Source organism: Vombatus ursinus, unplaced genomic scaffold (genome assembly GCF_900497805.2).
Source record: "Vombatus ursinus unplaced genomic scaffold, bare-nosed wombat genome assembly UNPS02009824.1, whole genome shotgun sequence".
Taxonomy (NCBI): Eukaryota; Metazoa; Chordata; class Mammalia; order Diprotodontia; family Vombatidae; genus Vombatus; species Vombatus ursinus.
The window spans coordinates 791,046-804,966 of record NW_020949602.1 but is presented as its reverse complement, the minus strand read 5'-3'; the positions used below and the strand labels follow the sequence as shown (position 1 = coordinate 804,966).

Genomic DNA, 13,921 nt, shown 5'->3' with positions numbered 1-13,921 from the left:
TTCCTCTGTCTGCGGGGTCCCCCTGCCCCCGCTTCCCCTCCCCTCGGCGTCCCCCTCCTTTCCTTCCCCGCGGAGTCCCTCTCTCTTCGGGGGTCCCCCTCCCCGCAGGGTCGCGCTTCTTCCCCTTCCCGCGGGGTCTCTCTCCCGAGCACGTCCCCTCCCCCCTTGTTGACCTCCATCTCCTCTCCTCCTCCTGGGGCCCCCTCCCTTCTTGTTTGACTCCTGTCCTTGTCCCCCCTCTTTTCCTCCTTGTCCTGCTCCCCCTCGCTCCTCACTCTCCCCTTCCCCTTTGTCTCCTCTTTCTTCAGCCTTTCTCCGCGTCTCCCTCTTTTTTGGTCTCCTCTGCCCCCTTGTTTGTCTGCTGCCCTCCCCCTTTTCCTCTTGCCCCTCCCCCTGACTCCTCCTCCCTGGGTCCCTTTCCTCTTCTCGTTGGTCTCCTCCCTGCTGCCCCCCTCCCCTGCTCTCTTTGGCTTGACGCTCGGGTCCCCCTCCCCCCGTACCTGCTGAGCCTCGCCCCCCACCCAGGTGCTGTGTCCTTGTTTAACCTGGAGTCTAGTGGGGTGGGGGGCGCCGAGCTCGGGGTCCTGCCCTGGATGGGTAGGGGACCTCCATGCCCGGAGCCCTCCTCACATCACTCCTGCATTTTGCACTAGTGTTCCACCCACGTTCAAGTGCAAGTGCTGTCTTATCTGCTGGTGCTCCTAAGGGAGGAATTGTGCCTGCCTCTTCATCTGTCTCCTGAGGGCGCAGTCCGTGTTACCCCGAGGTCCCCAACGATCCCCTCTTGCTGCTGCTTTCCGGATCCCCCAGACTACTTGCTGCCCTCCCTCTCATCTGGCTGTCTTGGCTCCACTTTCTCCCCCGTCTTGCTGGCCTGTTGCTACAGTTTTTCCTCAACTCCCCTGTCTTCCTAGGGCATCTACTGCTTTGTCAGCATCCTTACTTGTGCCCCACCCTTGCTCTCTCCTCTCAGCCTTTGCTTGCTCAAGGCTGCCAGGTCGCAATCATTCCAGTGTACAGTGGTGTCTCCCGAAATCCAGGCCTTTGGAAAGGAGTGCCGTTCTGGGGATTTAGGATTGTGTTTTGTATCCTAACTCATAATACGTTCATATAGCTTTGTTTTTCTAGAGCAGCCCTGTAGGTTAAGAAGGCAAGCATATTAGTATCCCTTTTTTTACAGAAGAAACTAAGGCTCAGGTTAAGAGTCACAAGAAATCAGAATCAACCCCAGGATTCTCTAGGTACAATAAAGGGATATGGGGGCTCCAGAATTCTCAGACTCCGAGATGGGGTAATAGGTGCATCGGGAAGATACCTGCAGCTTAAAACACTGGGAATTTGGGGGGTTTGTCCTTGTATCCTTCCCACCTAACAGCACATGCCACCCCACCCCCTGCGGGGGGAGAGTTGGTAACAGGCAGGCCCAACAATTCCTGTCCTCAGGGATCCAGGCTTGGGTTTAGTTTGGAGAACATAATGGCCAAAGGCCGTGTGTATAGCTAAGTATAAAACAAATACAAAGTACTGAGGGAGGAAGATTAGCCCCAGGCTCCTGGAAGAGATGGCATCGATGGGGATTTTGTTCACCTGGGTGGGGAGATGGCCCTTGGAAGACTTACTTCAGTGCACTGGAGCCCTTCCTTCCTGGATTTTCTTAAAGTTCTCTGGTTACCAGGGCAGCAGGCAGCAGCCTCCCTTTCCTTGTACAAAGCCAAGCATTTATGATTGTTGGGCCCCTGTTACATAGGAGGGGTTTAATAAAGCCTTGGTGATTGGTTCCAGGTACCACCTTGAGGGAGCGGCTAGGTGGTGCTAGGTCTTTGACCCAAGGCACCTGCCTCGAGGGCTTGTTGTGAGGAACACAGAAGATGAAGCAGTAACATAGTGCCTGGCCCATGATAAATGCGTGTTCCCTTTCTTCCCTCCATAACCAATTAGTCACAGAATAGGGAAGAGCCTTCTGGGCATCCTCCAGGACCCTCAGGCTCCCCCAGGAGTCAACCTGAATTCTTCCCTCTCTCACCCCCTAGCCAGGCTGTTGCCAAGGCCTCGGTATCACCTCAGCAGCATCTCTCCCATGCTCCTCCTTTCTCTGGGCTTCCCAACTCTGGACTGTTGCACTAGCTGCTGGTCGATCTCTCCCCACTCCGGGTCATCCTCCATTCAGCCACCAAAGAGATTATCCTGAAGCATGAGTCTGATCCTGTCAGCTCCCTGCTTCATAAATTCCAGTGACTCCCTCCTGCCCCCAGGATCAAATACAGCATCCTCTGGTTGGCCTTGGAAGCCCTTCACCACCTAGCCCCCTCCCACCTTTCTGGTCTTCTTACACCTCAGTCCCTAACAATTACTCTTCATTCCAGTGGCTGTCACAAACAAGCTCCTCCAGCCTCTCAGCCCCAGGCATTTTCTCTGGCTGTCCCCATGCCTGGAATGCTCTCCCTCTGCTCCAACTACTGACCTCCCTGGCTTCATCGTTTACCCAAAGCCTTCCACCTGTTAATTATCTCCTGGTTAGCCTGCATATGGCTCGTTGTACATATCACTTGTCATCTTCCCCATTAGATTGTAAGCTCCTTCAGGGCTGAGACTGTCTTGTTTTTTGTTTTGTTTTGTTTTTTTTAATCCCCAGCACTTAGCAGTGCTTAATAAATGTTTATTGGTGAATTACATAGGTTTGGGGCATCATAAACCTCTGATTAAAAAAAGTCTGATATCCAAGATATGTAGGGAGTTGTCAGTCTACAAGCATTGATTAAAGGCCTACTCAGTGCCAGGCAGAGACAGCTCTGTGTCTGTGTCGCAGTGGATAAAGAGCCAGGCCTGCCTGCAGAAAGACTCATCTTTCCAAGTTCAAATCTGGCCTCAGACACTTACAAGTTCTGTGACCCTGGGGAATTCACTTAATTCTTTTTGCCTTAGTTCCTCCTCAGTAAAATGAGCTGGAGAAGGAAATGGCAAACCACTCCAGTAACTCTGCCAAGAAAACCCCAAATGGGGTCATGACTGAAAGGACTAAACAACAATGTCTATGCTAAGCAGAGCTCAAAAGGCAGCATGAGATCATGGTCAGAGAGCTGACACATACTAACTGCCTATCTTTGGGACCCTCTGCAAGTCTCTTAACTACCCAGAAATCCTCGTTGTGAAAAAGGGTTCCTGTGGTCCTCCTCCCAGCTCCCTTCCTCTCTGTGAGCTGCCAGCCTGCTCCTGCCTCCAGTGTGGGAGAAGACAGCCAATGCCAATACGTGAAGCATGGCTTTGGAGAGATGCACAAGCAGATGGCTTCTGGGCTTGAGTGGGAGCTGGGCCTTTGATTCTGTTCAGAGGAGAGAGGAAGCGATTGTCCCAACGTCGTACAGCCCTTTTAGCCAAAATGAGATTGAACCCAGGTCTTCTCGTGCCAAATCCACGGTTTGTTTTTTTAACTACACCACATTTCCTTCCTATTTCCACAATTCAAACATGGAGAAAGTGCTGAGCACTTTAATCATTGGTTGAAAGCATCTGGGATATGTTTGCGTTTTTCTAACCCATTCTACAAACGTCTCTTAAGCACTAACATTCCCATGAACAGTGCCTGCCCTTGAGGAGCTTGAATTCTGATTGGGGGATGGCACACAGATGATGTGAAGACGGAAGCAGAACAGCTGAGCCTTGAAGGACGCTAAGGATTAAAACAGTAGAGGGGATGAGTGGGCAAGGGGCACTGGTGTACAGCGAGTCTAGAAACTGGCATCCTGGGCCGGTGTGCTGGAGCCTCGAGGTAGAGGGAGAGTGATGAGAGGCGCTGGGAAGCCACCAGAGTTCCTCAGAGTGGGGGAGGGGGACGTAGGTAGGCCTGCACTTCGGGCCGCTGGCTGGAGGGAGGGGGCGGGGCTAGGCTCTTTTGAATTTTTTACTTTTAACTCTCCTCAAGTATAGTTATATAACCTATCTGGATCAAATATAGATGGTGAGAATAATGCACAGGGTTCATGCTCATTGGGAGGCTTTCTACAGCATATTTTCTGATACTCCACCTGGCGTTCTTGGCCGTCTCCAGTCTAACTTTCAACCTGCGTCTCCAGCTTTATCTCTTATTTCCCCATGTGCTTTTTACCGGAGCTGGCTTATTAGCTATTTCCCAAATTCACTTGGTCTCTCGTGCCTGGAATTCACTCCTTCCTTACCTCTAGCTCTCAAAATTACTGTCCTTCAAGACTCAGTCTTGTGTACCTTACCAATTCCTCCCCATCCTGTATTAATGCTGTTCTCCCCTACCTAAAAGTACCACATATCTGTTTATCTGTATATACATATATACACACACACACACACATACACACACACACACATATATTTTCTACTCCCCCCATCACCTCTCTGTACATATATACATTTATTTTCTCATCCACCATCTATTCCAGGTCCGCCCCCCTTCTCCCCCGCACAGGCTTTTGTTTCCCAGTTTTTTGTTTTTGTTTGACTAAAACCTAGCACCAAGCATTGTATATCATAGGCATTTAATAATCACTTGTTGACTTGAATTTAAACCACTTTGGCATTTTTAACATGTTGAGCACCAAAAAAGTAAAGAAAATATGTTAAGTTTTACAGGCAAATGTGGCATCTGACTCCCTGGTACCTTTCGGGGTCAAGGCTCCCTCCTTTAGCACAAGAACCTGTTCAGTTTGAAGCAGCGCTCGTTGTCCTTAGACTGTGCTGGACAGATCAAAGGAGGCATCTGTAAAATACTGCTAGTCATTCTAAGTACAGTTCAATGGTATCTAGCGGGTGGTAGAACTTACAGAATACGTCAAGACACTGGATTTTAAAGGCAGGAGGGACCTTAGAAATTGTCTGTCCCCTCCCACCTGTGCACTAGTTTATTAGGTTGGCCTGTTACCAAAAGGAAATCCATTTGGGAAGATTCTGTAAAGCTCCTGCCTTTGAAGACTCGGTGCACAATGTTCCCAAAACAATGCAGGCAAGCCGCCTCGCAGGAGGTGCGCTGCCCAGTTGGCAGCATTGGTCACCTTCCATGCCACGTGCTTCCTTCAAGGGGGAGCGAGTGGTTAAGTGCCTACTGTATGCCAGGCTCTGTGCGCAGCGCTTTTCTGACATCATCTCATTTGAAGGAATGGAATCAGAATTAAGGCCTAAACAATTCTCCCTTGGAATCCTGCCCCGTGGATGGCAGCTTCTCTTAACTGGTTGTTGCCCTTGCATGAAGTCACTAATCCTTCTGCTGGGAAGAAATGCCTAAGACTTTCCTGTCTTGTTGGTAACTAACTGGTGTGTGCACGTGCCATCTCCTACCTTACCAGGGGCCTGCTGCCATTTGCACACAGTGGACGGAACAGTAAGTTGAGGGCTTTGGTTTTCATATTAGTTTGTTACCCATATTGTCTGTGCCTTATTGTCCAGATCCCTTCAGACCTTTTGAGTGAGGTCAGTCTCCTCAGATCCACTTTTCTGCTTTGAAGAAGGGAACCTCAGAGCTAGGAGAGCAGTTAGGCAGTTCACATTGTCCAGGACGGGAAAATTGTGTATCTGGCGATCTTCAAGGGGTCTTCCTCTTCCCCCAAATTCACATCTGTAGATGTTTGATAACTGAAATACTTTGTTTAATGTGAACTTCTTTTCACCAAGTGTTAGTTCAAACATACGCCTTGTGTCCCCGTCCCCCCCCAGTCTAACTTGTATAAAACCTAGGTGTTGGCCTGTAATTTTGGTGTTACTTTTTGTACTCACACACAGAGCGTTCTTTCCAAAGAGACCGCATATCAGGCCTGTGGCCTGTATTTAGACTCATATGCAATCTGAATACTTCCTTGTATGTCAGCCATTGTTCCATGTTCTGCTGTTTCCAGGCTTTAGTGACAATGTGTGCCACGTGGGGAAAGGATGCTGATGGGTCCTTCAGCAGAACATAGTGTGCCTGGCATCAGCACTAGCTTGGAGGGCAGAAGTCCACCTCCTCGTGGTCTCCAGTCTGCTGTTGCCTCCCTGGTTCACCTCTCCTAATACCCTGTTTATACCATTGTTACTCAATATCCCTTTTAATAGCCGTGTTTCCCCAGAAATATGCACTTGACCATAGAAGATGGAAAGGAAAAGGAATAATTTATTTTCTTTCAGTCATCTTTTCTTACATCAGCTTCAAAAGTAAGCCACAAAAGCCTTTGTGGGCCACATGGGCATTGTGGTGTTGCCCCCAACTCCTGCCTCTCTTTTACTCTCAGTAAAAGTACCTTCCAGTAAAGACTTTATAGCAGATGCTACTAACTTTGCTTCCTTTTTAGCTTTCTTTTCCGGGAATAATCTTGGCCTTTTGGTAATCTCCTCTGGTCTTCTAACTCCATAGGAAGAGGAGTTGTATGCCTGCCAGAGAGGCTGCAGGCTGTTTTCAATTTGTCAGTTTGTGGATGATGGAATTGACTTAAATCGGACCAAATTGGAGTGTGAATCTGGTAAGATGACATGCTAATGACATTCTCTATCTTTTTTTTTCTTTGTTACATTTATTTATTTAAAGAATCCCAAGCATCTTCTATTAAATAGTCTTATGTACACTTTGCAGTTGTCACAGTTTCCGTAGCTGCAGCTCATAACTGCCAGATTGCTGGGTTTTCTGTAATTCCATCTCATTTCTGGGACAATGTTGGCTTTGTGCTGTAGTTAGGATGCCTTTATTTTACCAACCATTTGGCTTAGACAAATGAAGTGGCAATTACTGCACTCCTAATTCATCACCACGTCTTCTCAGATGGTATAATTTCCCTCACTGAGAGTTTTCAGTCATAGGTTGGTTGGCACTGGCTGGTGAGTTTTGCTGAATCAGGCCTTTGACTAAATATTAAATAGTGTATTCTTTGTGGGTCATTCCAAGAAGGAGAGAAATGGAGTTCTTTCACCAGTTAAATCACTAATCTCAGATTTTGCTGAAAAAGATCTGTTAAAGGCATACCTGTAATCAGAGACAGTGTTGGTAGATTCACGTTTTTAAGGTGATATCAGAACCTTGGTCTGTTCACATCATTCTCAGTGGCCCAGTATTGTGTCAGGAAAAAGGAACTGGTTTAATGGAAAAATAAAAGGATCCTGTCTATTATACATGCGTCTTCTAGTGGACTTAATTTTCAGTTTTCATTTGAATACTTTTTATCACCAGCTTAGAAAAATTAGGATTTATAGACCTTTTAAAATGTGCCCTAATTTTCTCAAAGTTGAATGTCTTGCTTAATTGTTTTATTTTGAATCTTTTTTAAATCCTTTTTCTTTGTCCTCTTTGTTAACTCTCCTCTCTAAAGTAAATGGTGTGGTAACAATGTCACAGTGCTGGGTCAGGGTGGGAGATGTATACTTTCAGATCCTAACAAGGAACACTGATGGGTTCGTGGGGCAGTGAAAAAGCCCTGGGCTGGTAGTCAAAGACAGACCTAGAGTTGAGTCCTGAGTTTGCCCCAGACTAGCCAAATGAACGACCTTGGTCAGGTCGTCGTAAACCTGTTTGAATCTATTTTCTCTGCAATGGCATTCATAAAGTATTTTTAAAGTTTAAAAAGCCCTTTGCTTATGAAAAATCTTGCATTGATTATTGCAAATGTCATGGACTCCATTTTACAGTGAAAAAAATCCTGGTCCGATTAGTGTCAGGGTCACAGTTCAGATCTGCAGGTTGTCTCTCCTGACCCAGTCCAGGGCTCGCCTCTATTAAAACAGCAGTCACTCCACTTAGCTTTGTGTATATGTCCTGAGGGAAAGAAAGCATCGTGTGAATTACAAAGAGCCTCTGACACATGAGCTGTGGAGCAGTTTTGTGATATAAATACCTTTTTCTGTGATTATTTTCACCATCTTACATCAGCATAACACTGGAGAACTTTCAAAGCCCTTTGATGTGTATGAGCCACAGAGAGCTGCAGAGGCTCCTGCTTTGTAGGGGAGGGACCAAGGCTTTAGAGAAGAAATCCAATGACTTCCTCAGAACAGGGACAGAAGCCCTCTTGTGCCTATCTCCCTGCCCTCCTCCAGCCCCACTGATAGGCTTGTTGTCTTCCTGCTGGTCCATAGAATCCCCCGAAGCAGTGCTTGTTGATTGAAACGTGGGGCTGAAACAACCGCGTGGCCGGCCTTTGCCTGGAGCGCATTCTGATGGGATGCGCTGCTTGTTTGGAGCCCTGCACACCTTCCCTGAAGCTCAACTCTCTGTTTCTCTCCCTCTCAGCTTGCACAGAGGCGTACTCCCAGCCTGGCGAGCAGTACGCTTGCCATCTGGGCTGCCAGAGTCAGCTGCCATTTGCTGAGCTGAGACAAGAACAAGTAAGCACATGGCCCTCCTTCCCTTCCTTGTGACAGTAGCTTTCTTGAGGGGTGCTAGCGCAGCTCCCTGCACTCCCACCAAGTCACATTCAGGTGTCAGCAAATGGTAAAGGGAGTACGTTTGTCAGATAACAAAGTCTAAGGCTCCACAAAGATCCCAACAGGCCAGAACAATGGCCAACTTTGTTAAGTTGGCATTTAACAGGCATTTAAATATGGAGATCAGTGCTGCAATGGGAAAAAGGCCTATGGATTTTAGTGAACTTCAAGTACTGTGGCATAGCTACTCCAAAAATGATCATTTGAACATATGTTAATAGAAATAGTAACAATTAAAAAATTTTAAGATAAATTATTAAGTATTTTGAGATAAATCTAATATTTTAATATTAATAGAAATATCCAGAATTAGGCAGGGTAAAGGCCCACCATCCCATGCTTTGGTCAGAGCACATCTAGGGTATTATGTCTAGCATTCCATTTTAGAGAAAATATGAATACATGTGCATGCAGAGGAAGGTGAACAGACTAAGCATGAGGTTTGAAACCTAGTCTGAAGTAACATTTAATCTGGCAAAGAGGCAGCTCACTGCAACCCAGTGAGGGAGGTACGGCAGGTGTGTAATTCCTCTAAAAGTTTTTGTCTTCTCTGCTGGGTGCTTAACAGTTCAGGGCCAAGGAGGGGTAATCCAGAATTAAAGATTACACAAATGTAATTTTTCTGTTACTATAGACTCTCCTAGGTGTGGATACCAGGGAATGCCCTTGGCGAGCCATAAAGTATATAAAAATGAAATCATGTCTCATTTTTGTTGTTGCCCACCACCAACAGTCCGTGTTTTGTTTTGGGGTGGGAAAGACAATGCCTGAGAAGTTATGGAAAAAAAAAAAGAGGAAATTAAGCCTATTTCCATACTGAAGAATTGGGAGTGAATTTTTCTAAAAAAACTACTGTCTCCCTCCAATCAAGTGCTGCTGTAATGCCTCACTGTGACATGGAGTTGACCCTCTATACGAGTGGAACTCAAGTTTTGCTGATGCAGAAAACTTTAAGTCATGGGCTCTGAGTGACAGGCTATATGTGTGTCGCAGTTGAATTCAGACAGGCATTCAGCCACCAGATTGGCTACAGAGTGGGCTCTTTGAGGACCTCACACTGAGTCAGAGAGAATCACATAGGATACATTAGTATCGTGTACCAGTGAAATCATATAAGGTCGTTGAAGTAACTTCCTAGCTACCATTTTAGAAAAGAAAATATACCAGGATCAAAATTTTCTTATAACAAAACTGATTAATTTAGAAGAAATGGATACTTAAATAAAATTTAAAATACCCAGATTGACAAACAGAAGAACTTCACTACTTAAATAACCCACTATCACAAAAATAATTTGAAAAAACCACAAATGAAATCCCAAAGAGAAAGACTCCAGGACAGATGGATTTAAAAGTGAATTCTGTCAAACATTGAAAAAACAATATAAGGAAGACTGTAAAAATAATAAGCCAAGTTAACAGTACAAATAATAAAGATCATAATTATAAATACTAGAAAACATAGAAGTAAAGGGATTTTTTTTTTCTTCTTTTGGCGAGGCAATTGGGATTAAGTGACTTGCCCAGGGTCACACAGCTAGTAAGTGTCAAGTGTCTGGTCTGAGACCGGTTTTGAATTCAGGTCCTCCTGACTCCAGGGCCGGTGCTCTATCCACTGCGCTACCTAGCTGCCTCAAGGGATCTTTTCTTAACATAGTAAGTATTTACTATGAAACCAAGAGCAAACATCATGTGTAATGGAGGAAAGTTAGAGGCCAGAAAGATCGTGGATAAAGCAGGGATGCCCATCATCATCATTAATTGTTACCATAGACCTAGAAACAAAAGAGAAATCAAGGGAATGAGTATAGTTAAAGAGGAAACAATTATTTATGCAGAGAATCTGATGATTTTCTTAGAAAACCCTAAAGAGTCAGCTATAAAACCAATTCAAACAGTTCACCAAAGTTACAGGATATGAAATAAAGCTGCGTATGTCATCAGTATTCCTACATATTACCAACAAAACTCAGCAGTAAGAGCTAGAAAGATAAATTTCATTCAAAATATTTACAGAAGGTATAAAATATTGGAGAGGTGTCTACCAAGACAACTCAGGAACTATATGATTTTAGCTACAAAAACACTTTTTTTTGCAGAAATAAAGAATCTCAGGGGAAGTAATGGAAAAAGGTATGGAAAAGAGCCTAGTGGTACCAGATCTCAAAATACAGATAATTCTCGCTTTATGTAAATTTGCATTATGCACATTCAACTTTAGTAAAACAAATTCTGAAAGAAATCTACATCCCAAAAAAACCACCTGTGTTAACTTTACTGTACTGTGCTCTCTTTGTCTCTCTCCACTCCTGCCCCTTGTCTCTGTGGCCTCTCACCAAAAACAAAAACCCTCCCCTCCAAATGTAAGCATAAGTGCAGAGAGACCACCACTGCTGAATCAGGGCTGGGCTTGAGACCTCCAGTGCCAAGAGAGGAGACCTTTGCTCTCTTCCACCCACCCACACCTGGGGACTGTGTGTCCATCCCCAGCCCTCACCTGTCACCCTTCCTTTTCTGTCCGTGGCCAGCCCCCATGTATCTGCGCCAAAGCCAGACTCTCACGTAGCTGGCCCCAGCCCCCACATACCCTTGCACCGTGTGCCGGCTCCCTTCCTGCTTCCCTGCCGCATGTCCGTGGACAAATCTATGGAACAGTCCATCTGTAAAAGGAGAGCTGTCTGTATTGCAAAGCAGTTACCATTAAAGCAATTTGGTGCTGATTAAAAAACAGGTCACTCATTGCAACAGCATAGGTACACAGCATACAGGAGCAAACACAAGAGTGTTGAATAAATCTAAAGACCTATTTGACAAAAACGACTGGGAAAACTAGAAAGCTACCTGGTAGAAGTTAGGTATAAATCAACACTTCCCACCATATACCAGGAGGCGGTCCAGGTGGATACAAGACTTGGACATAAAGGTCACATCGTAAGCAAGTTCTATGGGATAAAGGGAGATGCTCCCTTTCATACCTGTGGATAGGGAAGGAGTTTATAACCAAATAAGGGGTAGACAGGATCACAGAAGATAAAAGGGACAATTTTGTAAGATTTTGCACAAACAAAATTAATGCAGTTAAAATTAGAGTGGAAACATGTAGCTGGAAAAAAAATCTTTGCAACAAGTTTGATAAAAGTCTTCCAGGTTATATAAAGAACCCATTCAGATTTATAAGACTTAAGAGCCATTCCCCAGTAAATAAGTGGTCAAAAGATATGTTCTTGATCAGTTCCAATAGCGTCCGACTCTTTGTCGCCCCATCTGGTGTTTTCTTAGCAGAGATACTGGAGTGGTTTGCCATTTCCTTCTCCTGCTCATTCTACAGATGAGAAAACTAAGACAAAAAGGGTTCAGTGACTTGCCCAGAGTCACATAGCTAGTAAGTGTCAGAAGCTAGACTTAAACTCAGGAAGATGCATGTTTCTGATTTAAGGCCTGGTGCTGTGTGCACCGTGGCGCCACCTAGCTGCCCAACAGCAACAACAAAAATTTATAGCACCTCATTTTGTAATAGCCCAAACCTGGAAACTAAAGGGGAACAAATTATCATAGAATATAGCGGAATATGTACACACACACACACACACACATCCATAAGAAATGTTGAATTGGACAGTTTTGAAGGACTCAGGGAATATATTAACTGATGCAGAGTAAAGTGAGTAGAACTGGGAAAGCAATGTATATGATAACATTTTAAAGAAAAAAAAAACATTGAAAGGCGGTAGGAATACAGTGATAATCCGGGATTCCAGAGGGCTAAAGATAAAGCATGCTACACCACATCCTGCCTGAGAAGTGATGCACTCAAATGCAGAATGACTCATACGTTTTTGGACGTGGCTTTTTTTAATTGTCCATTTTGGAAGGTTACACTAGTGGAAGGAAAGAGAGAGAGATAATAAATGCTTATTTTAAAATTTTCTCTTGAAACCCTACTCTCACTATCTGGAATTCAGTTTTGGAAACTAATAAATAGGATGCATTTATATAACAGATCATGGTAGCTTTACCAATTTACCATGGTAGATTACCAATTTAAACTAAGTTTAAAATGTGGTTTTTATTTCTGACCACAGCATCGACTGATGGTGACGGGAGGCAGCCCTCAAGTGTGCCAGTTGGCAAAGAAGGTCAGCCTGGGATTCAAGCTTTTTGATGTTTCCTTTGCCCACACACATAACTGAGGCTTGACCATAATGATGATAGTTTTGATGGTTTTGTGTCTGTGTATATATATGAAAAGTAGCCAGTGTTTCAAAATTGTCTCCTTACAGCTCATGTCCCTGATGCCCAGAATGCATCTGCTTTTCCCTTTGACGCTGGTGAGGTCATTCTGGAGTGACATGATGGATTCGGCACAGAGCTTCATAACCTCTTCCTGGACTTTCTATCTTCAGGCCGATGATGGGAAAATTGTCATCTTCCAGGTGAGAGCGTGAGTCTAGACTGACCCTGTCGTGGCTTCAGTAAGCAGCAGGTGCTTGTTTTAAGAATCGTAAGTGCTTAGTGCAAGAAGGGACCTTGGAGGTCAGTGGACGCCCTGGAGTAACCCACTGTGCCCCTTTCCCTGGGAGTCAGCATGAAATGATCTCAAAGCGACTTCCTGTTGAAGAGCCCCAATAGTTTTAAGTGTCTGCCTGTGAACTCCACCATAGTGGTTTTGATCAAGTAAAATCATAGCTGTTTCAATGTAAACAGTTTAATTCTTACCTCGCCTAATAATAATAGGGCACTGAAGGAAAGAAACCTAAGATAAGATACATAATTATTTGATTTGATTTGGACTTGGATAAGAAATTCATAAAAAGGGCTTGACTTTGCATTTCATTATTTCAGGCAGTGTGTACACAAGTAACTTTCATGACCAGCATATCTGTAAATAATAGGATAAATTAAGTGAATGTTTTATCGTCGTTATTGTTATTATGAGGGGCTGACTGTAAGATTGATGGGAGTATTTGGTCCAATCCAGGCCTTGTTGTTCCTTCTATTCTTTTAATTTGGGAACTGTAGATTAGTAATAGAATACATTCCTACAATTTCAGTAAAAGGTCTGAAGTGTAAGGGTGCCAGACAGCAGCTCCACTTGCTTTCCTGTAGATGTTCCCACCACCTGTTTGGGGCCCAGGTCTGTGTTGATTGTGGTATAAGTTAGCTGACCCAGCCGCTAATAATGAGCTGCCACAATGTGGAAAAGACTTGGGAGATTGTCCAGTCACCCACAGTGGTTTCACAGGTGAAACAAAGCCAAGATGGAATGCAGGTCTGTTCTCTGGCTCCATGCCCCTACACTTTTCCCACTGAGCCCTAGGAAGGGCGTCAATGGAGGGATGGCAAAAACTGCAGGAAGCAGCAGGCCTGCTCATCATTCACTCAGCCGTGATAACAGGCCCACGTGGCTGTCGCTGTGATGCTCTGATTGTGTGAAATTGAATGTGGTCCACCGTGATTTACCCCAGACTAGTGATAGCACCGTCACAGTCACCGTGATTTACCCCAGACTAGTGAT

General features: G+C 44.9%; 1 protein-coding gene across 1 annotated transcript in view; it reads left to right on the top strand.

The window, feature by feature from the left end:
* Positions 1-13,921, top strand: part of TMEM59 (transmembrane protein 59) — a 28,357-nt gene that overhangs the window by 424 nt on the left and 14,012 nt on the right. The window contains exons 2-4 of the mRNA XM_027852744.1: positions 6,350-6,455; positions 8,213-8,307; positions 12,687-12,839. Coding sequence (XP_027708545.1) covers positions 6,350-6,455; positions 8,213-8,307; positions 12,687-12,839 — 354 coding nt within the window. The remainder of the gene's footprint in view (positions 1-6,349; positions 6,456-8,212; positions 8,308-12,686; positions 12,840-13,921) is intronic.